General features: G+C 39.6%; 2 protein-coding genes across 2 annotated transcripts in view; one reads left to right on the top strand and one right to left on the bottom strand.

The window, feature by feature from the left end:
• The window catches only part of LOC136872180 (uncharacterized), a 421,215-nt gene that overhangs the window by 367,211 nt on the left and 26,642 nt on the right, over window positions 1-27,362 (bottom strand). The window lies entirely within an intron of this gene.
• The window catches only part of LOC136872435 (carbohydrate sulfotransferase 11), a 231,359-nt gene that overhangs the window by 200,092 nt on the left and 3,905 nt on the right, over window positions 1-27,362 (top strand). Inside the window, exons 2-4 of the mRNA XM_067146252.2 lie at window positions 12,812-13,315; window positions 19,961-20,149; window positions 25,698-25,855. Coding sequence (XP_067002353.1) covers window positions 12,812-13,315; window positions 19,961-20,149; window positions 25,698-25,855 — 851 coding nt within the window. The remainder of the gene's footprint in view (window positions 1-12,811; window positions 13,316-19,960; window positions 20,150-25,697; window positions 25,856-27,362) is intronic.

The raw sequence follows: 27,362 nt of genomic DNA, 5'->3' as shown, positions 1-27,362 counted from the left end.
TAACGCAGACCTATGGTGTATCTCACACAATGGCGCCATTCATAGCCAACGCAAACCAATGAGTTTCCTCACCTACGTGTACTAGGCACGGATGCCGGTCCCACGGGCCCCGTGGTGTTCCTCACAGAGTGGATACTAATCAAAGGCAACGCAGACCCACGGTGTCGCTCATATAGTGGTACAACTTACAGGCTACGCCCAGACCCGCGGTGGTGCTCACATGGGTACGACGCACGGGTACTGGAAACCCCCAGGCCACGCTCATGACTACTACTAAACACAAACCCATTTCGTACCGAACATAGTGGTACAACTCGCAAGTACAGGCAACCCATGGTGTTCCCCGCGTGATGGTACGAATCAAAAGTAGTTTCATGGTTCTAATTCAATCATCCCTTGGTCGCCCCTTTTAGTCGCCTCCCACGACAGGCAGGGGATACCGTGGGTGTGTTATTCGTCAGCCTCCCCCACCCACAGGGGGTGTGTGTTTGGTCCGCGAGAGGTATTTTATTTCCCTCAAGTCCGCCGGCTAGCCGGTTAGGACCCCCCTATCCGCCACCTGGGACGCGCCGCGTGGGAGTATCACCTCTCCCCCTGCTACGCCTGCGTAGCAGGTTCGTGGGTATGCAAGATAATAGTTAATGTCGACCGAAGCTAACTATTCCAAGCGGTCGTAAAATATACGTAAGAATACGCAGTATCTTGAAAACCTGTATCAATCGGTTTCACTTCGTGTTGGACAAGAACAAAACCTGCTTTCTGAATGTCTCGTGTGGAGAGAAATTGAAAGTGGTACCAAGCAAATTAAGCCACTTTACTAGTAAACACCCATTTTATGGGAAAGGGTGTTGGTTACTTCAGGAGGTTTCTTAAATATCTCAAAAAGCAAGACTGTACTTTCACTTTTCAAAAAATCTTTCAGAAACGGCTGAGGTTTTTTCCGGTCTGTTTTACGTCCCATCGACACGGAGAGGAGGAACAGTGAGAAGTGGTGACATTTCCTGGACAGCAGTGAGGGGTCAGGGAGAAATCATTGCTAGACGAGTGTACCGTAATTGGTTCTCATCATGGTAACTCATCACCGCAGCTACCGCGGTCTGCTGCACAGAAACCTATTTCATTGTTATTGCACGAAACTGAGGCATTAATTCAACGATGTCTCTGCGGCGTACAATTTCGAAGCATATGGATATATTTAGATTATAATGGTTAAAAATTTAAGAGGTCCAGAAGCGAGGCACTCAACCCCTAATAGTAAGAAATAGTAGAGAATATTAAAATAACCTCGGAAGAAACTGTGAGGACAAATGAAGTAACAAAATTGTCGACAAGCAATAGTCACATTTCTTTGACATATCTCATCGGGTAGGCTTCAAAACTCTATATACTTTAAAACTGGAGCATGAGAAAGCAAAATATTAAGAAATTACGGTTTATATACAAATTAATTTGGAAGTTGCAGTAGGCCCATCTATTCTCATGTCTTTTAACTTGTACCTATACTAGTCAACTTCAGCGATTTTGCTTCAATTTGTTGTCTACTGACATTTTATTTATTTATTTATTTATTTATTTATTTATTTATTTATTTATTTATTTATTTATTTATTTATTTATTTCAAAAGAGGCACCTGAGCCAAGACTCATAATGGTGCAATACAATCTATATATATAAAATAACTTGTCCTGACTGACTGACTGACTGACTGACTGACTGACTGACTGACTGACTGATTCATCATCGCCGAGCCAAAACTACTGGACATAAAGAGATGAAATTTTGGGGATATATTCATATTAAGACGTAGGTGCTCGCTAAGAGAGGATTTATGGATATTCCTTCGCTAAGGGGGTGAAAACGGGGGTGAAATTTTAAAATGAGTTGCTCTATATCTCAAAACTTTAAAAGTTTACAGATGTAAAAATTGGTATTTAGAATCTTCCTTAAAAATAAGGAAACACGTATTTTTTTGTTTTCAGAAAATCCCAATAGGAGGGGTGAAAAAGGGTGAAAATGGGGAAAAATGGGTTGAATGCCTTTAATCAGGATACCGGTACCTATGTCTCAGAAACTGAAGATATTACAGACCTGAAAATTGGTACTTTTGATCTCTTTTAAAAATAAAGAAGCACGTAATTATTTGTTTTCGGAAAATCCAATTAATGGGAGGGTGAAAAGGGGGTGAATTTTTAAAATGAGTGAATACATATCTCCAAACTTTTAAAGTTTGCAGATGTAAAAATTGGTATTTAGAACCTTCATTAAAAATAAAGGAACACGTATTTTTTTTTTTTTTTTCGGAAAATCGCAATACGAGGAGTGAAAAGGGGCTAAAAAGTGGTTGAATGCCTCTAATGAGGCTACTTATATATCAGAAACTGAAGATATTACAGACCTGAAAATTGGTGTTTGGGATCTCCGTTAAAAATAAAGAAACACGTATTTTTTTGTTTCTGGAAAATCCAATTTAGGGGGGTGAAAAGGGAGTAATATTTTAAAATGAGTGTATCTATCTCAAAATTTTTAAAGGTTATATATGTGAAAATTGGTATTTAGAATCTCGTTTAAAAATAAATAAACACACGTATTTTTTCGTTTTTGGAAAATCCAAATATTGGGGGGTAAAAAGGGGGAGGGTAAATTTTTTAAAATGAGTGTGTATACATCTTAAAACTTTAAAATTTACAGATGTAAAAATTGGTAGTTAGAATCTCCTCTAAAAATAAAGGAAAACGTATTTTTTGTTTCCTGTAAATCCCAATATGAGGGGTGTAAAAGGGTGAAAAATGGGTTGAATGCCTTTAATGAGGATACATATATCTCAGAAACGAAAGATATTACAGAACTGAAAATTTGTATATGGGATCTCCTTTAAAAATAAAGGAACACGTATTTTTTAGTTTTGGAAAATCCAATTAATGGCGGTTAATCAGGAGTGACAAATTGGGTGAATTTTTGAAAGACTATATCTACAGAATATCTTGGAAACGTAAAATGTTACAGACGTAAAAAGTGGGTGTTTGTAATCTCCTGTAAATCTAAAGAAACATAGGTGATTTGTGTTTGGAAACTCCACTTAAGGGGAACTCAAAAGGGGTGAAATTTTAAAATGAGAATTTTTAGTTTATCTCAAAAAACTTAACATGTTACAGAAGTGAAAAATGGTAATTTTTTTATCTCTATTAAACATAAAGAAACGTGTATTTTTAGCTTTCGGAAATACCACTTGGGTGGAGGAGGGGGGTAATAGTGACTGAAAATGGTGTTGAATTCTTTTAATTAGGCTACTGATATCTCAAAAATGAAGATGTTACAGACGTGAAATTTGATATTTGCAATCTACTTTAAAAATAAAGAAACACGTATTCTCGGAAAATCCAATGAAAGGGGGGGGGGGTGTGAAAGAATTGAAAAATTAATTGAATTAACTGAATGAGAATACATACATCTAATAAAAACTAAAGTTGTTACAGACGTGAAAATTCGTATTTGGATCTCCTTTAAAAACAAAGAAAAACGCGTTTTGGGGGGAAAACATCTTGGAGGGCGGGAGTGTAAAGGAGTTGAATTCCTTTCATGAGGACACATAAATCAAAAACTGAAGAAGTTAGAGTCGTGATAATTGGTATTTAGAAGATCCTTTACTATTAAAGAAACAAGTATTTTTTGCGGGAAAATTCACCTAGGGGGGGAGTAGTGTGAAATGAAGTGAAAAAAGTAAATTATTTTTATGGGGATACTTATATCTCAAAACTGAAGGTAATAGACGTGAACATTGGTGTTTGAAATCTTCTTTAAACATAAGAAACAAGCCTTCTTTTAATTTTTTGGGGTGGGGTGGGGGGGTGCCGGTAAATAAACTTAACGGCGGTGGGGTGTAGAAGGAGGTGAGACCAATTGATTTTACTGTTCTTAATGTACTTATAAGGATCCTCGGCAGCGCGCCGGCCTCTCACAGCTGGGTTCCGTGGTTCAAATCCCGTTCACTCCATGTGACATTCGTGCTGGACAAAACGGAGGCGGGACAGGTTTTTCTCTTGATACTCCGGTTTTCCTGTCATCATCCATTCCAGAAACACATAATAATAATAATAATAATAATAATAATAATAATAATAATAATAATAATAATAATAATAATAATAATAATAATAATAATGTTCCGGACCGTCGTTAAATGTGCGGACCGCACTGGAAACGGCTCCTGGACGGGTAATGACTAAGAATGCAGTCCGGCCGCGGGTTTAGTGCCTTCTGGGCACCCAATATGACACCACGCCGGATCTCCTGAAGGATTTTATCCATATTAAAAATGACTGTAGGAAAAGATGGCAAAGATTTACGGACCCAACTGACCGGGAGGAATACCTGAGCCTAGCCCGGGAAGTACGAAATCGATTGCTGGAAAAGAAGATTGAAAAATGGAAGGAAACATGCCGTAATCTAATAGAAAACGAGTCAGATCGGGAATTTTGGTGGGTTCTCGCAGAAAACGAGTCAGACCGCGAATTTCGGCGGATTATATATCTAAAACAATAAGCATTCAATTATAAATTTCAGTATAATACCGTAGCGAAGCACGGGTATCTTGCTAGTTAATGATATTTAGCAACAAAGATGAGATTTGAGAAGATCAGCTTCCAGGACAAAAATATAATATACTGTACAATGAATAATAATAATAATAATAATAATAATAAGGTATCATAGTGATAGAAACCAAATAGGAACAGCAGTGATATAGTATACTAAATCAGTAATCTATAGGCTTGACATTTTTATTTTTAGAAAATTAACAAGCTTGGTTTTAAAGATTGGTAATTTAGCGGCTTCTCGAATATGTTCAGGAAGGCTATTGAAAAACTTTACAGAGAAATGCCATAAAGAATTAGTTCCATACTTAGTAAACTTTGATGATTTACAGTGAATTTTAGTAGATCCTCTTGTACTGTATAAATGTATATCAGAATTCAAGTTGCAAAGTGTGTTCGAATGAGCTTGTCCATTTTTCAATTTATACAACATAATAGCTGAAGCTTTTTTACGAAGACCATCTAGTGACACAGCACATTACAATACTGGCAGACCTGTATGTTTGGTGTTAAGGTGAGTAAGTTGAAGAGTATTTTCAGTGCTCTTTCTGTAAGATACTGATCTTTTCAAATTGTTCTTTACTGCAACATGCCCAGATATGAATAATGTAATTCAGGTGGCTTTCATGATAAATACTCTTCAACAGTCCACGAGAAACTTTGTATTTTAATCGGCTAAGTACACCAATAGCAGGAGTTATTACACTGACTGACAGAGCAAATGCAACACCAAGAAGGAGTGGGTCGAAAGGGATGAAAGTTGGGGAAAAAACAGAGACGGCACGGACGAATAATTGATGTTTATTTCAAACCGATATGCAGGTTACACAATGCGCACGGCATCGACTCAGTAGGATGTAGGACCACCGCGAGCGGCGATGCACGCAGAAACACGTCGAGGTACAGAGTCAATAAGAGTGCTGATGGTGTCCTGAGGGATGGTTCTCCATTCTCTGTCAACCATTTGCCACAGTTGGTCGTCCGTACGAGGCTGGGGCAGAGTTTGCAAACGGCGTCCAATGAGATCCCACACGTGTTCGATTGGTGAGAGATCCGGAGAGTACGCTGGCCACGGAAGCATCTGTACACCTCGCAGAGCCTGTTGGGAGATGCGAGCAGTGTGTGGGCGGGCATTATCCTGCTGAAACAGAGCATTGGGCAGCCCCTGAAGGTACGGGAGTGCCACCGGCCGCAGCACATGCTGCACGCAGCGGTGGGCATTTAACGTGCCTTGAATACGCACTAGAGGTGACGTGGAATCATACGCAATAGCGCCACAAACCATGATGCCGCGTTGTCTAGCGGTAGGGCGCTCCACAGTTACTGCCGGATTTGACCTTTCTCCACGCCGACGCCACACTCGTCTGCGGTGACTATCAATGACAGAACAGAAGCGTGACTCATCGGAGAACACGACGTTCCGCCATTCCCTCATCCAAGTCGCTCTAGCCCGGCACCATGCCAGGCGTGCACGTCTATGCTGTGGAGTCAATGGTAGTCTTCTGAGCGGACGCCGGGAGTGCGGGCCTCCTTCAACCAATCGACGGGAAATTGTTCTGGTCGATATTGGAACAGCCAGGGTGTCTTGCACATGCTGAAGAATGGCGGTTGACGTGGCGTGCGGGGCTGCCACCGCTTGGCGGCGGATGCGCCGATCCTCGCGTGCTGACGTCACTCGGGCTGCGCCTGGACCCCTCGCACGTGCCGCATGTCCCTGCGCCAACCATCTTCGCCACAGGCGCTGCACCGTGGACACATCCATATGGGTATCGGCTGCGATTTGACGAAGCGACCAACCTGCCCTTCTCAGCCCGATCACCATACCCCTCGTAAAGTCGTCTGTCTGCTGGAAATGCCTCCGTTGACGGCGGCCTGGCATTCTTAGCTATACACGTGCCCTGTGGCACACGACAACACGTTCTACAATGACTGTCGGCTGAGAAATCACGGTACGAAGTGGGCCATTCGCCAACGCCGTGTCCCATTTATCGTTCGCTACGTGCGCAGCACAGCGGCGCATTTCACATCATGAGCATACCTCAGTGACGTCAGTCTACCCTGCAATTGGCATAAAGTTCTGACCACTCCTTCTTGGTGTTGCATTTGCTCTGTCAGTCAGTGTATATCACACAGCACTGTTCTCCCAAGTTAGCGACTCATCTATGCTAAGTCCTAGAAATATGGTTGGTTGAACTCGAGGTATCACTTGGTCATATGCAAGTTACTTTCTATTTTGTTGTCCGATTCGTTGGCTGAACGGTCAGCGTACTGGCCTTCGGTTCAGAGGGTCCCGGGTTCGATTCTCCGCCGGTTCGGGGATTTTAACCTTAATTGGTTAATTCCAATGGCACGGGGGCTGGGTGTATGTGTTGTCTTCATCATTTCATCCTCATAACGACGCGCAGGTCGCCTACGGGAGTCAAATAGAAAGACCTGCACCTGGCGAGCCGAACCCGTCCTGGGATATCCCGGCACTAAAAGCCATACGACATTTTATTTCTATTTTGTTTCATACAAGCCATTAAGAATTATGATCATTTGAACTGTTTATCTGATTATTTTTCTTTCTCATTACTCTCCTTACCACAGCCTAAACGGCACCGCTCTTCTTCTAATGTATTCCTGAGTGGTGAACGGTCTTTCATGTATTCTTTGTAATCTGAAATTCTACTTTGTCCTTTTCAGTTTCTTTAATCTAAGTATTGCGCATTTTCAGCTTTCCAAGGTACTTGAAGATTCTTCTTGCGAGTCTATTGGGATTCCTTCTTTGAAGTCGTCCATAGAAAATAACTCTTGTTTCCCTACTTGTGTCTGTAATTGTCTTAATATAAGAGCTAGTTTCAGCGTTACGGCGTCTTCTGTATTATTCTCAATCTTGAATTGGTCACAATATTTTACTCGAATATCATTATTATTATTATTATTAGTCATAAGAAAACAGAATATGGCCATGAAAAGCAGATACGAAAGAGGTATGATGTATTTCGGGACGAGATGGTGCAGAAATAATCCGGTCTCACCATTACTACCCGAACTCTAGTTGTGAATCCCTTTCGGATATGTTTTTACCGTAAAGAGGTGGATTACTTTAGTCACCTCTTTTGACAGGCGAAGAATAATGAGGGTGTTTTCAAAATCTCGTCCACAGTGAGAAGAACGGAAACATCTTCCAAATATAAAGGTCAGTTTTAAAGTATCAAAAATCCATATATTTTTTTTTTCTTCAACATCACCCTCCCCTTCCTTCTGAATGGATTTGGTGGAGTACACATGATCAATTTAGGAGTTGGTTGATAGTTTATGATGATTGTTGTTTAATGGGGCCTAACATCTAGGTCATCGGCCCCTAATGGTACGAAATGAGACGAAATGGAAGGACAAATTAAAAGTCCAAAATCCTCCACTGACCAGAATTCAAAACGTGAGGACGAAGAATGAATGGATGGATATGAATTTAAAACAATCAGTGGATCCGACATGCAATGTCTCGCATGCACAGAAACTGACGTGAAATGATAGTAGGCTATTACTGACCAAGAGACTGCGTCTGTAGCAGAATACTGAATCGATGATGCTTTTTGTCTAAAGGGGTCGAAAATCCAAGTCATCGGCCCCTCATAATGGTACTTATCGCTAGGAAAGTAGAACCATGGTATTTGTCATGTTGTGGTACTAGTCAAAAGTAGCGTAGACTCGCGATATTCCACACAGTATGGTACTACTCACAGGTAATGAAATTCGCACTTGCAATACAGACCTATGGTGTTTCGCACATTGCAGCGTCATTTACAGGCAACGCAAACCTATGGTGTTCATCACGTAAGTGTACTAACCACAGGGACTCGCGCTATCCCGTGGTGCTCCTCATATAGTGGGTACTAGTCATAGGCAAGCCAGAACCATGGTGTCGCTCATATAGTGGTACTAATCACAGGTACTGTAAAAGCCAGCACCGTATTTTTTTGCTACTAATGACAAACCTATTTGGTACCTAACATAGTGGTACTACGCGCAAGTAAAAGCGACCCATGTTGTTCTCCGCGTGGTGGTACGAATCACAAGTAGTTTCATGGTTCTAATAAAATCATCCCTTGGTCCCCCCTTTTAGTCGCCTCTTACGGCAGGCAGGGGATACCGTGGGTGAATTCTTCGTCTGCGTCCCCCACCCACAGGGGAGTGTGTGTTCGGTCCGCGAGAGGTATTTTATTTCCCACAAGACCGCCGACAAGCCGGTTAGGACCCCCTATCCGCCACCTGGAACGCGCCATGTGGGAGTATCACCTCTCTCACTGCTACGCTAACGTAGCAGGTTCGTGGGGTTGATCGTTTGAAGTCGGAAGTCGTTTCTCAGCCAACCACTCGTCCTTGTGAAAACCCTACCGGGATTTATTTATTTATTTATTCATCGGGATTAGAACTCGGGATATTTATATTAAGAGTCGAGTGGCTCGAGCACAGCGTTACTCATCTTGACATTCTCAGATCTATAATTATTGAACATGACGCAATCGATCACCACTGATCTGCTCTCGTGATTCAACTGCTGTTATGATCTAGGCCGCCTTGCATTTAAATCTTGGAATGACGGTTGGAGTGGGGTTAGTTTAACATCACGAAGATAGCCGAGAAGAAAAGAGAAACCAAATTCCGCTCTCGATAATTGAAGAAGTGGTTTCCCGATTTCAACTACAAGCGAATGCTTACCTCTCGATCCTCCACACATGCCAGTACTGACACCCCATCCATAGTCCGGCTCCAGGGTCCCGGGTTCGATTCCCGGCAGGGTCGGAAATGTTAACCATAATTGGTTAATTCCCCTGGCACGGGGACTGTGTGTATGTGCCGTCTTCATCATCATGTCATCCTCATGATGACGCCGCAGGTCGCCTACGGGAGTCAAATCAAATCCGGAGGCCACACGGCATTTCATTTACCACATTCATACAAGTTATCCGACGTACTCCTTCTAGTACGTTTTGGTGCGAACTGTGTTACATGTGAATACTTGGCCCTATTTTACGACTGGATGCCCTTCTTGACACGAACGTGTGGAGGAATTTATCCACTATTTCTGCTGTGGCTGGCAATGACGTGTTCATGAAGAGATATGCATTAAGACGAACACACATACCCCGTCCCCAAGCCAGAAGAATGAACTACACGCGGCTAAAATTCCTTACCAGACCAGACCCAAGACCTTCTGAACCGAAGATCACGAAGCTGACCACTCAGTCAAGGAGTCGGGACTTATCCGACAGATTTTGCATGCACTAAATACTGCATACATCAAGCCAGTAAAATGCAGTAAAATGTTTCCTTGAATAATGCGCCTTTATCTCATAATTCGTTGTATTCCGTACGCGGTGGTGGTGGTGACTATTGTTTTAAAAGGAAATACAACTAGGCAACCATCCTCTATATAACATTACTCAGAGGGAAAAATGGAAGGGATCCGACACTTCGAAAAAAGAAGGTATCGGCTAAAGAAGGACAAGGACTACGAAGGGCGTGAAAATGAAAGACGCCCTAGGCCTTGAGTGCTCTAATACCGTCGGAGTCGGAAAAGAACAAGAGTTGATCAAGGGAGGTCGGATAGGATAGATGAAAGTGAGGAGCCTGACACAAGTGGAAGCACTGCCAGAACTCAGCTAAGGGCCCCGTGGTCGCCAACCCACGATCCGAAGTTCAGAGCCCCTCGGACCCCTTTTAGTCGCCTCTTATGGCAGGCAGCGGATACCGTGGGTGTTATTCTACCACCCTCACGCAACACAGGACCTCCAAAAATGACCTCCATCAGTTTGTTCATGGTCATGCTCATCACTTCCGTATCTGTATATGAACTGTCAAATTTCCAAGACTCTTCGTTATGGAACGTCTCAAAAATTTCCTTCGTCGTACTCACCTTCACGCCCCTTGAGGATTCCAGTCTAGAGACGATCCGTCCACTGTTCCATCTGGTTTCCGCAACGTATGTCCAGTCCAACCCCATTCTCTGTTTAATTCATATTGTTATACAGTAGGTGGCTAATCCATTATTTCGAACAAATCTTCGTTATATATATATTAAGCCATTGTACGTTCAAGGTTCGGCGTAAACAGCGGGCGGTTAACAAAGATCTGCAGTTGGTAACTGATGGTATTGGTGACTTCCCGTATTTCACATCCACATGTCGGGGTGGTCTTCTCACGATATAAAATAACCTTTAAGTTTTTCAGTCTGTCGAACAAAAGATACAAATTATTAATAATAATGGCGCATGGCCTCCGGTGAGGCCTGGTGCAGGTCTTTGACGCCTTGCGGGCAACCTGCGCGTCTGTGAGGAAGGGGCCCTAATTGTGATGAATTCTAGTGCTGAAGACGGAACAAACATCCAACCCCCAACCATAGAAATGAGCCAATGGAACTGAAAATCCCCGACTTGGCCGGGAATCGAATCCGGGACCCCCTGGACCAAACGCCAGCATTCTAACCATTTATCCACGGAGCCAGACAGATACAAATTTATATAACACTTGTACATACCTGGAAAAGAAAACAAATGAACATTTTATAAAACAGAATGCCATGTTTCGTTCTATAGAACATTCTCAGATTCTTTTACTCTGTCGTCTTATTAACAGTTCATTATGTTTTATTCTATAAGGACATCCTCAGAACGAAACCTTTCTTTATTTCTTTCTTTCTTTCTTTCTTTCTTTCTTTCTTTCTTTCTTTCTTTCTTTCTTTCTTTATCTATTTACCCTCCAGGTTTGGTTTTTTCCTCGGACTTAGCCAGGGCTCCCACCTCTACCGCCTCAAGGACAGTGTCCTGGAGCATGAGACTTTGGGTCGGGGGATACACCTAGGGAAGAAGACGAGTACCTCGCCCAGGAGGCCTCACCTGCTATGCTGAACAGGGGCCTTGTGAGGGAAATGAGAAGACTGAAGTGATAGACAAGGAAGAGGAAAGGAAGCGGCCTGACCTTAAGTTAGGTACCATCCCGGCATTTGCCTGAAGGAGAAGTGAAAAATCACGAAAAACCACTTCGAGGATAGCTGAGATGGGAATCGAACCAGCCCTCGAACCACTTTTTAAATTTCGTGGCAGAGCCGGGAATCGAATCCGAGCCTCCGGGGGTGGCAGCTAATCAAGCTAACCGCTACACCACAGAAGCGGCCAGAACGAAACCTGCCATTCTATAATTAATAAAGACTGTTTTCCCTTTTCCAGGCATGCACTACTGGTCTTTTGGATCTTATGTTCGACAGACTGGAACGGTTATATTAACTAAGCTGACAGTGAAAAGCATGGCTTCCGTCTTAACAACAAAAATTCCATGACATGTCGACGAAATTTTCTTCCAAGGTGTCATGATTTTCTCAAAATACTGTCCGTTATTTAAAGAAGCTTTACGAATAAATTTAAAATTACATTTAATGTAATATATGAATTCATATTTTAGAACTAGTGAGTAACAAATATTGTTAGTGCATCTAAAAACTCAACCGAGTAGGCTATATGGATTTTAAAAACAGGGCCAAAATTGAAATCTAACAACAAGCCCAACAAAGAAGGTGGGACTAAACTCTTTAAATGCATGGGGAAACATGCAATACTATAACAAACAACTACCCTAGTTGGGGGATAAAGAGAGGATGAACCCATTTCTAAAGTGCCCTCATCTTCTGTTTAATGTCCCGAGATGTAATTAATGATCTCCAGAAGGAAGACATATGAAACAAGGAGTTTATAATGGACTGGCTTCACACGAAAGCTCACAAGGCGTTCTACAACCATTTCTGAAACAACAGGGTGATGTGCTCTTCTAACAGGATAAATCTCGGCCACACAATGCAGGAGGAGTTCGTGAACTCTCACAACACAACACAATCTCTCACATCGAATAGGTATGGTACTAATTTGAAAGACCTCACTCATGCTGCATTTACGACATAACTTTTGAATGAACGTGGGACAATACAGATGACACTTCGCGCCTTCTAAACTCGTCTCCACGCGATATACAGGCAGGCACTACAACCCGAAGAATCGTACCACACACTGACACGATGGAAAACATTTTAGATTCCCTGTATTTTCATAACAATGCTTGTACTACTAAATGCGGTCAATAAGCTGAAATACACTGCCTGACGTAAAATTTCCAACTCATGCCCTTGAGAGCATTATTTTTCTGAGTTTCCAAACGTTCTTAAGCAATGTTTTATCTGTTTCAGGAGAATGGGAGTTGGAGCCCGAGTCGCGACGAGATTCCTGCATGGATGCTGGAGGTGGAGAACAGTATGGTGGAGAGACGTCGTCACCTCAAAGAGGCCTGTTCCATGCTGGGACTAGACGTGCCAGGCAATGACTCATTGCACCGCCCCAATCCGTGGGAATTCTTCGTCAATCGACCCCATCACATAGTGTGGTGTAATGTGTTCAAAGCAGCGTCTACTTCGTGGATGTACAATTTTAATGTTCTGGCTGGTTACAGTCCAAAGTTCCTTCAAAACAGCAAGCTTGTGCCACTTAATTTAGCACGACGTCGATATTCAAGACCTTCCCTCCATGATCTGCAAGTTGCACTCAACGACTCCATCTCCTTCCTCATTGTCCGTCATCCTCTAGAACGATTACTCTCAGCATATCGAGATAAACTTGAGTATTCACTTCCACATACATTACACCAAAAACTGGGAAACCAGATCATCCTCAAATACCGTACTGGAGCTCCGAAGGTAAGTACTTTCTTATTAGATACCGACAACTTTAGTAGATCTACATACAGACGTCTCCGAAAATCTTGGAAAAATGTCAGTTTTTCAAGAGAGTTGTTTAGTTTTCTTTATTTTCACATATGTTAAAAATACGACTGTATGAGTGTAGCTTTTTATTATTATTATTATTATTATTATTATTATTATTATTATTATTATTATTATTATCATCATCTTACAATGGGCGTACGGTAGCATCGACACAGATAGGTCTTACGGCGATGATGGGATACGGAAGGGCTAGGGGTGGGAAGGAAACGGCCATGGCCTTAATTAAGGTACAGCTCCGGCATTTGCCTAGTGTGGAAATGGGAAACAACGGAAAGCCATCTTCAGGGGTGCCGACAGTGGGGTTTGAACCCACTATCTCCTGAATGCAAGCTCACAGCTGCGCGCCCCTAACCGCACGGCCAACTCACTCGGTGTGAGTAGACTATAGTTTTTTTACGTCGCACCGACACAGATAGGTCTTATGGCGACGATGGGATAGGAAAGGCCTAGGAGTGGGAAGGAAGCGGCCGTGGCCTTAATTTAGGTACAGCCCCAGCATTTGCCTGGTGTGAAAATGGGAAAGCACGGAAAACCATCTTCATGGCTGCCGATAGTGGGGTTCGAACCTACTATCTCCCGAATACTGGATACTGGCCGCACTTAAGCGACTGCAGCTATCGAGCTCGATCCCAGGCCTTTCCTGTCCGGTCGTCGCCATAAGACCTATCCGTGTCGGTGCGACGTAAGCAAATAGCAAAAGACTATAGTTTTTACAGTGTATGAAATAGACTGATCTATTGAAAGTGTTACTGTAAATTTCTTTTAACTCTCTGGTCAATAATTCACGAACATTTTTAACACTTGATGTGGTTATGTGTAACAATATACGTATTACATGTTGTTTCGTTTCTACTTTGAATTGGTATTTAGAAATTTGCTACCTCAAGAAGTATATCCTAGTCCTACAGGAGTGGAACCACCCCTAACGGACATCTTCTAATGTGAACATTACAGTACTAAACATTACGTAGCGATAAGTAATTTTAAAAAGCCCTTCCTTAGGCGAGACTTCGAACCCCAAACAGTGAACGTATTGAGAAGAGGCTTTAAATATCTTTTAACACTCTACAGGTCGTCGTCGTCGTCGTCGTCGTCGTCGTGAGGTTGCGACTGGTTTGCCCTGTGACTCGGTCTTGAGCAGCACGTTTCGCCTCTTTGCAGCTTCGCAGTTCGGCGTTCTTCTTCATAAAGTCCCTTCTTGGTCTTCTTTGCGGGCTTCTTCCTGATATTTTGCCTTCAATAACTTGTCATCAAACTAGCCCGCCTTGTGGGCATGATCGTTAAGGCGTCAAGTCTATATGGTCTGACACCGTAGTTAGCCGGTTCGAGTCCCGTTGATCGAAAAATGTTCACCATCAGAATGTTGGCTGGCAGGGTATGATAACTAGTGGTATACAATTTCTAATCACTAGATTACGTGCCAAAGCCTGGTTTCAATTCCAGTTCATATGGAGTGAGGGCATATGGCGCTGTTGATGGTGATTCGTCCTCGGATAGAGGCGTTAAGCCTTCAACAGAATCACCATCATCATCACCACTAGCGCGACAGCCCTTTGTGGGCCTTGGCCTTCTGAAAAAGTTTTCCCCATTCTTTCCTGTCAAGTGCAGAGCTCCTCCAGTTCTTGATTCCAGTTATCTTTACATCCTCTCTCACCCCTTCTTCCCACCTTAACTTTGGCTTCAACAGGCTCCTTGGTGCTATTCCACGGGAGTAGGCTAAGCACTGACACCGGGTTTCACTCCTCTGATGAAGCCGACATCAGGAAGGGCATCCGGTTGTAAACATTCGCTACAAAGATTCATTTTACTTCATACCCAACCCCGTAGAAAAACAGGACATGGGTTGGACATATACATACCGGTACATACAGTACATCAAACTGTCATGCCGAAATATATACACCTGAGTTGACGCTTCCTAATCTGACTCAGCAACTGTCTCGCTATTGTACCTTGTCCAACACTTTAGCATTAGTTATATTCTTTCTCCCACTCACTCTTTGCATTCGACGCCAACATCACATGGCGAAAGCTTTGGGGCCACTTGACATGGGTTTCTTATTTAGCGTCCGGATTTCGGCATAGTGCCATGCAAAAGACCATTCATTATTCATTCACGTAGGCATAGGGACATTTAAAAATGTGAGTATATTTTACCACCTTCTGGGCTGTCTTTAACAGGCTGTGATAAGCCCTTGTATGAAAGACGCTTTGTACACTATTACTCTTTCTCAATGCACACTCATCTGCAAAGTCCATTTTCTTCCTAGACTACTGTTTCCCACAACCAGCAGTGTACTAAAGGGTATCGTAATACAACAAGTTCAAGGAACAATTTTGGACATAGTTGAGAAAAACAATTTGCTTCTCGATAAACTTTAATTAATCGAAGACTGGCTGAATCCTCATTCAGAAGACTTGTTTTGCTAAAAATCAAACCAGTAGATTGACTTGCCAGTAAATGTTCTACACTACATTCTTAACAACTTCAGTAAGTCAAACAAACTCAAGTGCTTCATATTTTATGGAATGTAGTTGAAAATCAAATTTCAAGGCACAATATCTGGGATGCGATGGATGGTACAAAAACAGAATATGATGCTGTTCTTCTGAATTTGCAATTGTTTAAAAAACTGGCTTGTGTTATTAATGAAAATCCCGCCGAGCACAGTATTTCAATGTTTTACATAGGAAGCTTTTTCATGCAAAATTGTAATTATTTCTAAAAATAACGTCTGTGCAGTTCAAAACCTCAAATTGACTCTATTATATTACCCTAAAACAGTATGTGTGTGCATTATATCCCTTCAGAGAATGCTAGTATGTAGTTCCAACAAATTAACGTATAATGTTAGCACATAGAGAGTAATAATAAACTTAGAAGTTGGTCGCAATTGAGAGACACGTAATGTTTCACCATTACCATTTATTTCAAGTTGTTCTAATACGGACATAATCTCCTTGGAATTTTCCGGGGAAGGGGAGGGGGGTCTCTGATACCTTTATATACGGCTGACCGTTTCATTTTGCAAAATAATAGAATGTTAAGAACTAGTTTTCTTCTAACGGTGTTGTCTCAAAAGAAAATAAATCTATTACTTCCTCAATATTTTTGTATTTGTGATGTCTGTCACCCTTGGTTGTAATTATTTATAATATTTATAATAATTTATATAAAGAATAATGAAGGTGCCCACTTATAGCATACTTTTCACCAATGAGTTTTGCCATCCGTTTCCTTTTTCCCAGCATAACACAGTATCCATCGTACCCCTGACCTATCACACTTGACACATTCAATCCTGGACAAGAAAAAAATTAGAATGCTTTTAGTAATTCATATTGAATAGAACAAAATATATAAATTATTCCTTTGCTGCTAATACAATTCACAAATCTTAAATCAAAAGATAATAGTTTAGTTTCTACAGTAACAGCAATTCAAGGGTTAATAGTAAAGAAACAAGTTGATAAGAGAAATTCATTATAGATGTAAGGTATCGTTCAAAGAAAATGAAATTAAACAATCTAATCTGAACCACTTTAAATTAAAAGTTTCTGATGACAAGAACCCAAAATGTTTATAATGAGCATGCTACATGAAGCTGTACAAATGAGTCAATTTAAATTCTGGAGTCACATGATGCAAACTGTTATTTAAAAAAAATTAATGAGATTGACAGCAAGGAGAGAACAAGAGTGATTTGATTATTCCGAGATAGAAGAGGTCACAAAGTTAGCTGTGATTGTGTACCATGGGAGCTAAATTTATTTGCAGAAGCATGCAGAATACATTCTGGAAGCCTATGAAGAAATTACGGTAAATGCATTCAAACATTTTTGTATTAGGCTACAGTTCACAGTTCTTGTATTCATTTTCATATAATTTTGTTCCCTTTGCTAAAACAAGTTATGTTAAATTGATTTATAATTACATTTTCACTTTTTACTTCATTCTTTAATAATAAATTTTTGTGTTTTTGGTTAATGTAGAAATATTATAAAGGATGAATGCATAACATCTCACACTTTAAATACATAACAATAAAACTGTTAACTAGTATTTATTGCATTACGCCTAACTGAGCTACAGCCCCAGCATTTGCCTGGTAAGAAAATGGGAAACCACAGAAAACCAACTTCAGGACTGCTGACGGTGGGATTCAGACTCACCATCTTCCATATCAAGTAGGATGTATGTTTCAACCAGCCCACGAATAAATATATTATTTGTTCCTTTCTTTTATCTCCATGCATAAAAGTTAGAGTAGCTGGCCATCATAACGTACCTGAATCAAGACTTTACTTTTAATCATGGAAATATTTTTATTAATCACAATAATTTTTCCAACTCCTATATTTCACAGTAAAAGTTAGGAGATTTGTATTTTTTACAATTGCCTTTACGTTGCACCAACACAGATAGTTCTTATGGCGACGATGGGATAGGAAAGGGCTAAGAGTAGGAAGGGAGGGGCCGTAGACTTAATCAAGGTATAACCCCAGCATTTGCCTGGTGTGAAAATGGGAAAACACAGAAAATAGAGCAGGTTATCAGTTGCTCTTCTGCATTCATACGAGCTTGTTCATAACATGCTTTAAAAATACAGGAAAGTAGAAAGTGAAAAATCATATTCAAGACAGAAAATAGAGCAGGTGTTTACTATTTGTTTTTTCTTAATAAGGATAGAAAACCTAAATGCTGAGTTTGTCTACAAGTGTTGTCTGTTCTCAAGGAGGGACAATGAACTTCGATGTTAGGCCCCTTTAAACAACAAGCATCATCATCATCATCATCCGTTCTCAAGGAATATAACTTCAAAAGACACTACATCATGAATCATCAGAAGAAATACAACGACCAATCATGTGAGTCACTCAAATTAGCGACTGAACAACTAAAGAAGAAACCTAATCGACAGAAAAATGTATTTGGTGATATATGTAAAATACAGAATCATCCCTTTTGGCTTCCTATGTAGTTTCTTAAAATTAATGAAAGCTAAACAGCCTTTGTCAAATGGAGAATTTGTAAAACACTGCACAATTAAAATGGATGAGGTTTTTAATGAGGATAAATATAAAGGAGAACTTCAATCAGGGCCTTTGTCATAGCAGACTGTTACCACGAGAACTGAATATATAAGTTTGCAGTTATCCGATAGTCTAAAATCTGTTATTGACTCTTCTCTTCAGTTTTCACTGGCTCTTGATGAAGATATCAGATAAATGTCAGCTTTTTATTTTTATTAAAGTAGTGAGAGAAGATTTTACTGCTCTAGAAGAGTTATTGCAGGTTTGCTTTTTACAAAGAACCACAAAAGGAGGGGACATATTTACTACTGTTCAAGGAGCAATGGAAGAATATTGTGGGTTTGAAAAGTTGTCTGGTGTATGTACGGAAGAGCAATGATTGGGAATAAAATTGGCTTTGTTGGACTCTTCATCAGGAAGCTCTATGTGCAAAGTCCATAAATCTGTATCGGGTCATGGGCGTCATGGCTACTGTAGTAAAAGTAACAGATTTGATTAAAGAAGGACACCATTCTTTCTGACAGATACTCCACATTTAAATACACTTAATTTAAAATTGCAAGGGAAGGACCAGACAATTTTTATAATGATGGGATTTGTAGAGGGTTTCAAGAAGATGTTAAATCTATCTGAGCAAATGCAGACAATGTATGCCACTTTCCTGTAATAAACAACTGTATGAAGAAGAAAAAGTCAGTTTTAAGAACTATGTTCTATTTACTGAAGACCTAATTTTAGAATTTGACAGCAGATTTGAAGATTTTTTAAGTATTTTGATTACAGGTGGAACTCTTCAACAATGTCATGAAATGAAAAGTAGAGTGCCAGTCCCAGGAACAGTAGTTAGAACTAAGTGAATTCTAGTGTGTGATACTTCTCTTCAAACAGCAGAGGCAACTGGTGTTAATTTTTGGAAATTCGTTTCAAAAGAATGTTAACCACTTCTTAGAAACTGGGCTTTAAAATTTATACTCATATTTGGTAGTACTTGCATTTGTGAAACTGCCTCCTCTGCAATGAAACTAGGGAAATCAAAGTCCAGAAACAGATTAACAGGTTCAATGTTAGGGGTATTCTTAGGACTACAACATCAGAAATGGAAGTGAACTTTAAATCTCTCATAAACATTTTTCTGACAAACCTCATTGTTCCTATTAAAAAATCAATGCTTGTTCCTGCACTGTGCATGACACATTCTGTCTTAATATGTTTGAGTAATAAACTAATAATATTAATATGCTCTTAAATTGCCATTGCTAAACTTTTTTGCTACAGTTACATTTAATTTGCCTGGCCCTCAAATATGGTCCTTATTGTATTCTGGCCCTGAGTGCATTATTAACTGGGTATGACTAATTTAGAAGAATCAATTTGCAAACATTTAATTTGTATTATCTTAATATTGGCATTGAATTGTACACTCTTTAACAGATTAATTTATAGAATTAATATTACTGAAGATCCTTTTGTTTTTAACATCAACCAACAACAAAACATGCTGTACCAGTAATTCTTTTTCAGATTATTCCAATTGGAAGAAAATCATATCGTAAAAATCCACGCTGGCCAACATTCCCAGAGTTCGTCAACTACCTGGTAGACGTACACAAAAAAGGGGAGCCATTTGATATGCACTGGACTCCCATTACAGAGTTCTGTACACCATGTCAAGTGGATTTTGATATCATTTGCAAATTTGAGACCCTCCAAGTAAGTACTACTACTGTAGTATAAATACATCATTTTAATATACTGGAATTGATTTATAAATAAAGGATTTGTAATATTTAAAATAATACCTGATAAATTAAATTACAGGATTCAAATATGAATAAATTTTAATACCTATGCAGTCTATTCAAAGAGTTCAACTGACAATGCTTGAGGAGTCTTAACTCCCAGTTCAAAGTAGCACAGTTTGTAACAGGAGAATAGAAACAAGTAAAAGCATTGATATCAGATTCCTTTAACACATTGAGGTCTTGCTCACTTTCATATATTTGAATCTTCTGAAGTGGTCATTTTTCGCTAATTTTGTATTATTAAACTAAATATTCTTTCAAACTTAGGTAGTTTTTTATTTCACTATATTTGAGTTCATACTTTCTATTTTAAATCTGTAAAGACTGTAATACAATTGATAGATCCCTTACCATGGAAACAGTGTCTGGCTCCATGGCTAAATGGTTAACGTGCTGGCCTTTGGTCACAGGGGTCCTGGGTTCGATTCCTGACAGAGTCAAAAATTTTAACCATAATTGGTTAATTTTGCTGGCACAGGGGATGGGTGTATGTGTTGTCTTCATCATCATTTCATCCTCATCATGACGCGCAGGTCGCCTACGGCCGTCAAATCAAAAGACCTCCATCTGGCGACCAAACTTGTCCTCGGACACTCACGGCACTAAAAGCCATACGCCATTTCATTTCATGCAAATAGTGGATTTAAATTAATTTAAGTTCAACGTATAACCTTAACTAATAAAACATGGCCGATGTTGAGTTTATTTGGTTTTAGGCCGTTCAGAATTGTTTATACAAGAGATAAATCTACATAGTAATCCGTTCAGAATTGTTTATACAAGAGATAAATCTACATAGTAATAAGTACAGAAATTCTGTTAGGTGTGTTCAGTTGGTATAAATCACTGTTGTTCAGTGTACGTTCGTGCATGGTCACCATTACGAGCACACTGCTGTTGGACACAGCTCTGACACAATTTGAAAGGAGGGGTATGATGAGAGAGCTGTAGTTTGCTGCCATGTATGTATGTATGCCAAATCTTATACTGCATTAGCAATCAACGCACACAGTACATTTGTTTCATTGTAACAACGATGAAAACAAGAGAATGTATGCCATGCAGGCTTCGTTCTCCATGATAAATGAAACAGCCCATATGGCCTTCGACCTCAATGTGTTTAGCAAATCACTATGGCAAAGAATCAGAAAGCAATCCCTGTAAACCTTATCTCGGTAATAAGAATCCCTCAGTTCTAGATACTGATTTCTACAAAACGATATAATATTGTATATAGACGGCCAACTTGATAGATCAGAAATTAAACTAATGGTAATTAAGACTGTGACATGCCACAGACAAATATTATCATGGTAATGATATATTCGGTTATTTTGATAGTAAAGAACATGATAATTACAACAGAAATAGAACAAGGTATTCATACCCTGGAGCTTACAGCACTGGAGAATATCCCATTCAACAAGCTGAAAATCAACTTCGTTATACAGAGATAGCGACAAAAGGAACATGTGTTATTAGCTTATTCTAGGCCAATAAACTGCAGGAGTCATACGCTTGAAGTGCCTAAGTGAATGATTCCCAACAGAATCAAGGGTAAGTGTACATGCAAACAAGTTGTGGAATGGAAACAGAATTGAAACCCAGAAGTTCTTCTGGTCTACGAGATGTGTTGTATGCTCTAAACAGTTTGATATAATACTGTGACAAAACCAACAGGAGTATGTTTTTACTACATTTACTGATTATGAAAAAGTGCTTAACATCGAACGGACACATGTATTTTAATGAAAATTTTCCTTTATGAACAAAAGTAGTTAAAAACCCTGATAAAATAAAATCTCTAGAGATAGCATCTCTACATGTGATTAAAAAAACATAGCCTACAAAACTACTGATGGAACTGGTACTCAACAACAAAAAAAGAGTTAAATTAAATTGCCTTTTAATCTGCATTTAGACATGATTTTCAAGAGATTTTAAAAAAACCACCAAGATATGTCATAAAGTAAATGTTATAATGATTAATACAAAAAGGTATGGAATTAACACAAGTGCTTTGTCTGACAGTTTTGATGGTCTCAAAATTCTGCATAATAATATATCAATAAAAGATACTTCAAGTCATATAAAAAAAGATTGTATGTAATCTGTTTACCCTCCAGTATTGGTTTTTACCCGGACTGAGCGAGGGATCCTACTTCTACTGCCTCAAGGGAAGTGCCCTAGAGCGTGAGACATTTGGTTGGGGATTCAACTGGAGAGGAGGATCAGTACGTTGCCCAAGCGGCCTCACCTGTTAATGTTGAAGAGGGGGCCTTGTGGGGGATGGGAAAATTGGAAGGGATAGACAAGTAATTTGCCTGGAGAAGAAGTGGGTAACCACGGAAAACCACATAATTTTTTAAAGATATGCAACCCAATGAAACCTAAAAATATTGGACCTGAGCCTATATTACCTTAATACAACTATACTGCTGAGTTCATGTTCAAGAATATAGATGAAATCATCAATGATGTATACTATAATGAATGTTTAAAATGATCACAACTGCGAACATGAAGTATCTATTAGGACTATGAACAGATTCCACGTGCCCGTCATACGCCACGGCTCTCCTTTGCCAAGGCAAATAAATGACACATTGCTGCTGTTGTGCTTAGCTACCAGGAAACAGGTTCATTTACCATGTTGGTACACTTGTTTTCCTTTCTTATGCCATTTACAGAGGATATGATATGATCACATAACTACTTGTTCCAGCAAGTTAATTTTTATTTGGTCCTGAAAAGAACCATTTGTATCAGATGTTATATAGCCATGATGGTCTAGGTAGAAAGAAGGCACTCTGCATATTCAGCACAGCAAGTGCTCGAAATGTTGATCTCTTTGGTTTATGCAGATCTCAGCAAAACGTTGTAATGACATTCTTGCTTTTGGCAACATGTGAGGTGTAACAATTTGGCATGCCTCAGTGATAAGTTGTTGAAGGTGACCAGGATTTCCAGGCTCCTGAGCATACATACTTGCTTTAAGTGGGCCCACATGAAGAAGTCAAGTAGCATAACATCAGGTGATCTTGCAGGCCAGGAAACAGGTCCTCCCCTTCCTATCCATTTATTAGGATATGAAGCAAGCAGATGGTTTCAGACAACAAGTGATCCGTGAGGTGGCGTTCCATCCTGTTGAAACCACATTCATAATCGGTCGAGCAGTGGTGTGTTTTCCAGCAACTGTGGGAGTTCATTTTTAAGAAAATGAAGGTAGCGAGCACCCATCAGATGACCATTGAAGAAATATGGTCCGATTAGGTAGTCACCCAAAATTCCACACCAGACATTTAGGTGTACTCGCTACTGAGTATTTGAAATACATCCTGTCTTACCCAACGAGGATTCTCTGCACTACAATAGTGCATATTGTACTAATTCATCATGCCATTGTTGTAAAATCATGATTCATCTGAAAACACAACTCTTGACAAAAAAAAAAAAAAAGCTGCACCATTGTTTCACTGCATATTGCCCACTGACAAAATGTCACTCGAGCAACAAAATCACATCTGTGGAGCTGCTGGTGTAATAACTGCAGATGGTACGGGTAAAATGTATTGATATGAAATTCGCATAACAGACAACCAGCTGATGTTTGTCTGCCATGCAAGTGTCCAAGTACTAATATGACTATTATTCTGGACAGCACCCAAAACAGCCTCTTCATTTGGACCAAACATTATAGAAGCATCTCTAAGTAGAGGTACCCTTCCAAGTCTTCCAGTGAACTGCAATTTTTGTTCAGGGTTTTGGAACGTATTGGCAGTCCATTTACATTAAATCAATAAAAGTAAACTTCCACCTGTTTGATACTATATATTTGCTTTAAGCTAATTAATTATTATTAGAATACATTTCATTCATTAGGAACATCTTCAGCTACTTAACATTGCTTAGGTGAAATTACATAGAACTATCTTCTCAAAAAAAAGTCCTAAAATAGTACCTTTGTTGTGCTTAAAACAAATCTAATTTAAAAAGATTTTTAAAGAGGAAGAAACCGATCAAACCTCTGTCCTCCGGAATATCTATTCCCCCTACCCCCTCTTCTGCAGCCCTTGAAACCATGACTGTAAGCGACATGCCTCCTCCCCACTCCACAGCCTTGCCTTCCTCAGTGGAGGAGCAAGCTGAGAGCGTTACACATCATTATTTCACTAGATGTAAAGCCACATTAGCTGCTGCTAGACCCGTCCAAGAACACAGTAGGTTGACAAATCAAGGCGAGACCCGGCTATTTAAATACTAGGTCCCTTGAGCCGGTTTTAATACACATAAATACAAAACAATCCCCATTTCTGTTTCATGGCAAACTTTTAGAAAGCTTTTCCATAACATAAAATATGTTCAAAGTTACCTTCCATACTGCATGTAACTGCAGGTATAACTGTTCCTTTACCTCTAATGTCCTCTAACACAAATCAAGTACTATTTATCACAAAATCTAAAGGTAACAGTTTCTATAAAGGAAATCTCAACAAAATCAACAAGACACTAAAACCTTTCCTGATAGTGAAAAGGAAAACTGATTCTGTTGAAAGCAAGAATTTCTGCCTTTACATGAAAAGTGTGTACTCCTTCATATCACTATTATCATCTTCAAAACCAGAAAAAATAAACTAACCATAAATTATCATTCATTGCACACTCTGATAATCTTGGTCCTAAGATGTACTTTGTTCCTGTCGATTAGTACAATTAGATTGATCTACAGCCATATGCCCCAAAAACATTCAAAATAGTTGTAGTCTTCTCAATCCAAACCTGTTTTGATTGTAGCCAAAAATGAAATGAAAGAAAATGCCATCTGCTGCACATTGTTGGAATTGCAAGGATATTCTATTTGTGATAGCGCTGCTCTAACTATTTATCCTCCTTGCATGGCTGAACTAGAGACAAAAGAATGTTACTAGCAGCTGTTTGTTTACACTGTGGCTTCCTCCTAGTGCGGTGTTTCATGTTCTTTGCTCAAATATTATACTGAAAGAGAATCGTATAGTGATAATGATTTATTTAGTGAAAGCGAGAGTTCAAATGAGCTTAGTGATTATGAAAATATCAATCATTATGAAGACGATGGTGGTATTCTCGATATTGTTTTACCGGCAATACGTGGTGGTAACGTGACTTCACACTGCCGTAAATTATCCCAAATTTGTAGATTTGTAGATAAGCTATAATTTACTGGGCAAGGAGGTTTGAAAATAGACATTCCTGATAATTTTTCAGAAGTGGACTTCTTCAAATGAATATTTTTTAATGACTTTTATAGTTTTTAAGAAAATTAATTTTCTACCTACATCTGTATTTCTTGTTGATGTGCATGCGTTTTTAGAACACTGTGGAGAAAGCAGGGCAGTTTAAGACAGTGAAAGAGTTAATATTCTCATGTTTTTCAGGTTAGTAGGATATCCAATGACATTTGATTATTTCTTTTACAGGAAGACCAGAATTATCTCATCCATCTAGCAAGGCTGCAAGATATAATCCGGCCACAGTGGAAAAATCCAGCCAAGGGACGTACAACTCATGAAGTGGCAGCTGGTTATTACTCTCAGTTAACTAAAACTCAAATACTTCAGCTTTATAACATTTTCAGGTAAATCATTCTATCATAGTCTTCCAGGTGTTTTTAAGTGTAAGATCTTTATAAATAGAAACACCCATGAAAAAACAGTAGAAAAATCAAATAGTACTGTATTTTTAGGGCTGAATGTAGGATGAATCACCAACTACTCTTCTTTATTTTTAAAATGATATAAAAGGACACACTATTTTCTATCCCAAAAGAGATGAGATTAATAGGTAACTATGGAAATGAAGCAAAATTTATTTGGTAAGCCAATTACAGGAAGGGAGCTACCATGTATGATCACTCAAGGAAATAGACTCATATGACCAGTACATACAGCATATTCTACACTTACACGAACTACAGCATAACCGTCTAGAAAACACAAATTCCTGGTTGAAATTTGGGAGGAAATCAAAAACTTACACTCGCCATGAGACACAGAATCTACCCCACAAAATGCAACAGCTGACAAATAATTTGGAGCCTAGACCAAAGTCTACAGAAAACGTAATTTTCAAAGTTTATCAGACAGATGGAAGGACTAGAATAAGCAGAGCAAAGACTGAATATATGGTCATGAATGGAAAAGATGGCTCCAAAAAACTCCAGGATGTAATGTTACCAAATGCAAGTACTGTACCTGGGATCTACTGCTCAGAGGGATTGAGGACTGAGCACAAAGATACAGCACAAATTCCAGTGTGGCTGGCTGAACTGGAAAAAGCTGATTAGGATGCTGTACGCTGTCAAATGAAAGGTAGACCGTACAAGAGTGAGGTAAGACCTTATATGTTATATGGAGCTGAAACATGAGTGATTAACAAGAAAGGAAGATGGAAGTGGCTATAATGAGTATGCTAAGATGGATGTGTCGTGACAAGGAAAGAGAAAATCAGAAAAGTTATGAAGGCTGCAATAAGACAGGAACATAGGGCAAGATGGTTTGACCACACAGAAAGAAGGAATGAACAGTACATGGGAAAAACAGAAAAACATTTGCTGGAAAAAAAAGGAGCAACAGGCAAGTTGGCCGTGTGGTTAGGGGTGTGCAGCTATGAGCTTGCATCCAGGAGAGAGTAGGTTCGAATCCTACTGTCAGCAGCCATGAAGATGGTTTTCCGTAGTTTCACATTTTTCATACCAGGTTGTACCTCACTTAAGGCCACTTCCTTCGTACTCCTAGGCCTTTCCTATCCCATCGTCGCCATAGAACCTATCTGTGTTGGTGTGACATGAAGCAAATTGAAAGAAAAAAAAAAAAGCAGCAGAGGAAGGGCAACATAGTTGAGGATCTGAGAGAGAAAGGATGGACAAAAGGGAAAGCCCAGGACAGAAAGATGTAGAAGAAAAGAATTTGAAAAGAGAAACTTTGACCCCATATAAACATGAGAATTATAGGAAAGAGAAAGATGATGATTCAACAGATGGAAAAACTGTTTCATTTGTTTGTTTGCTTGTTTGTTTGTTTGTTTGTTTGTTTGTTTGCTTGTTTGTTTGTTGCTGGTAGAAGAGATATTACAAAAAAAAAAAA

Source organism: Anabrus simplex, chromosome 4 (genome assembly GCF_040414725.1).
Source record: "Anabrus simplex isolate iqAnaSimp1 chromosome 4, ASM4041472v1, whole genome shotgun sequence".
In the NCBI taxonomy this organism is placed as follows: domain Eukaryota; kingdom Metazoa; phylum Arthropoda; class Insecta; order Orthoptera; family Tettigoniidae; genus Anabrus; species Anabrus simplex.
This window is presented reverse-complemented; position numbering and strand designations above follow the sequence as displayed.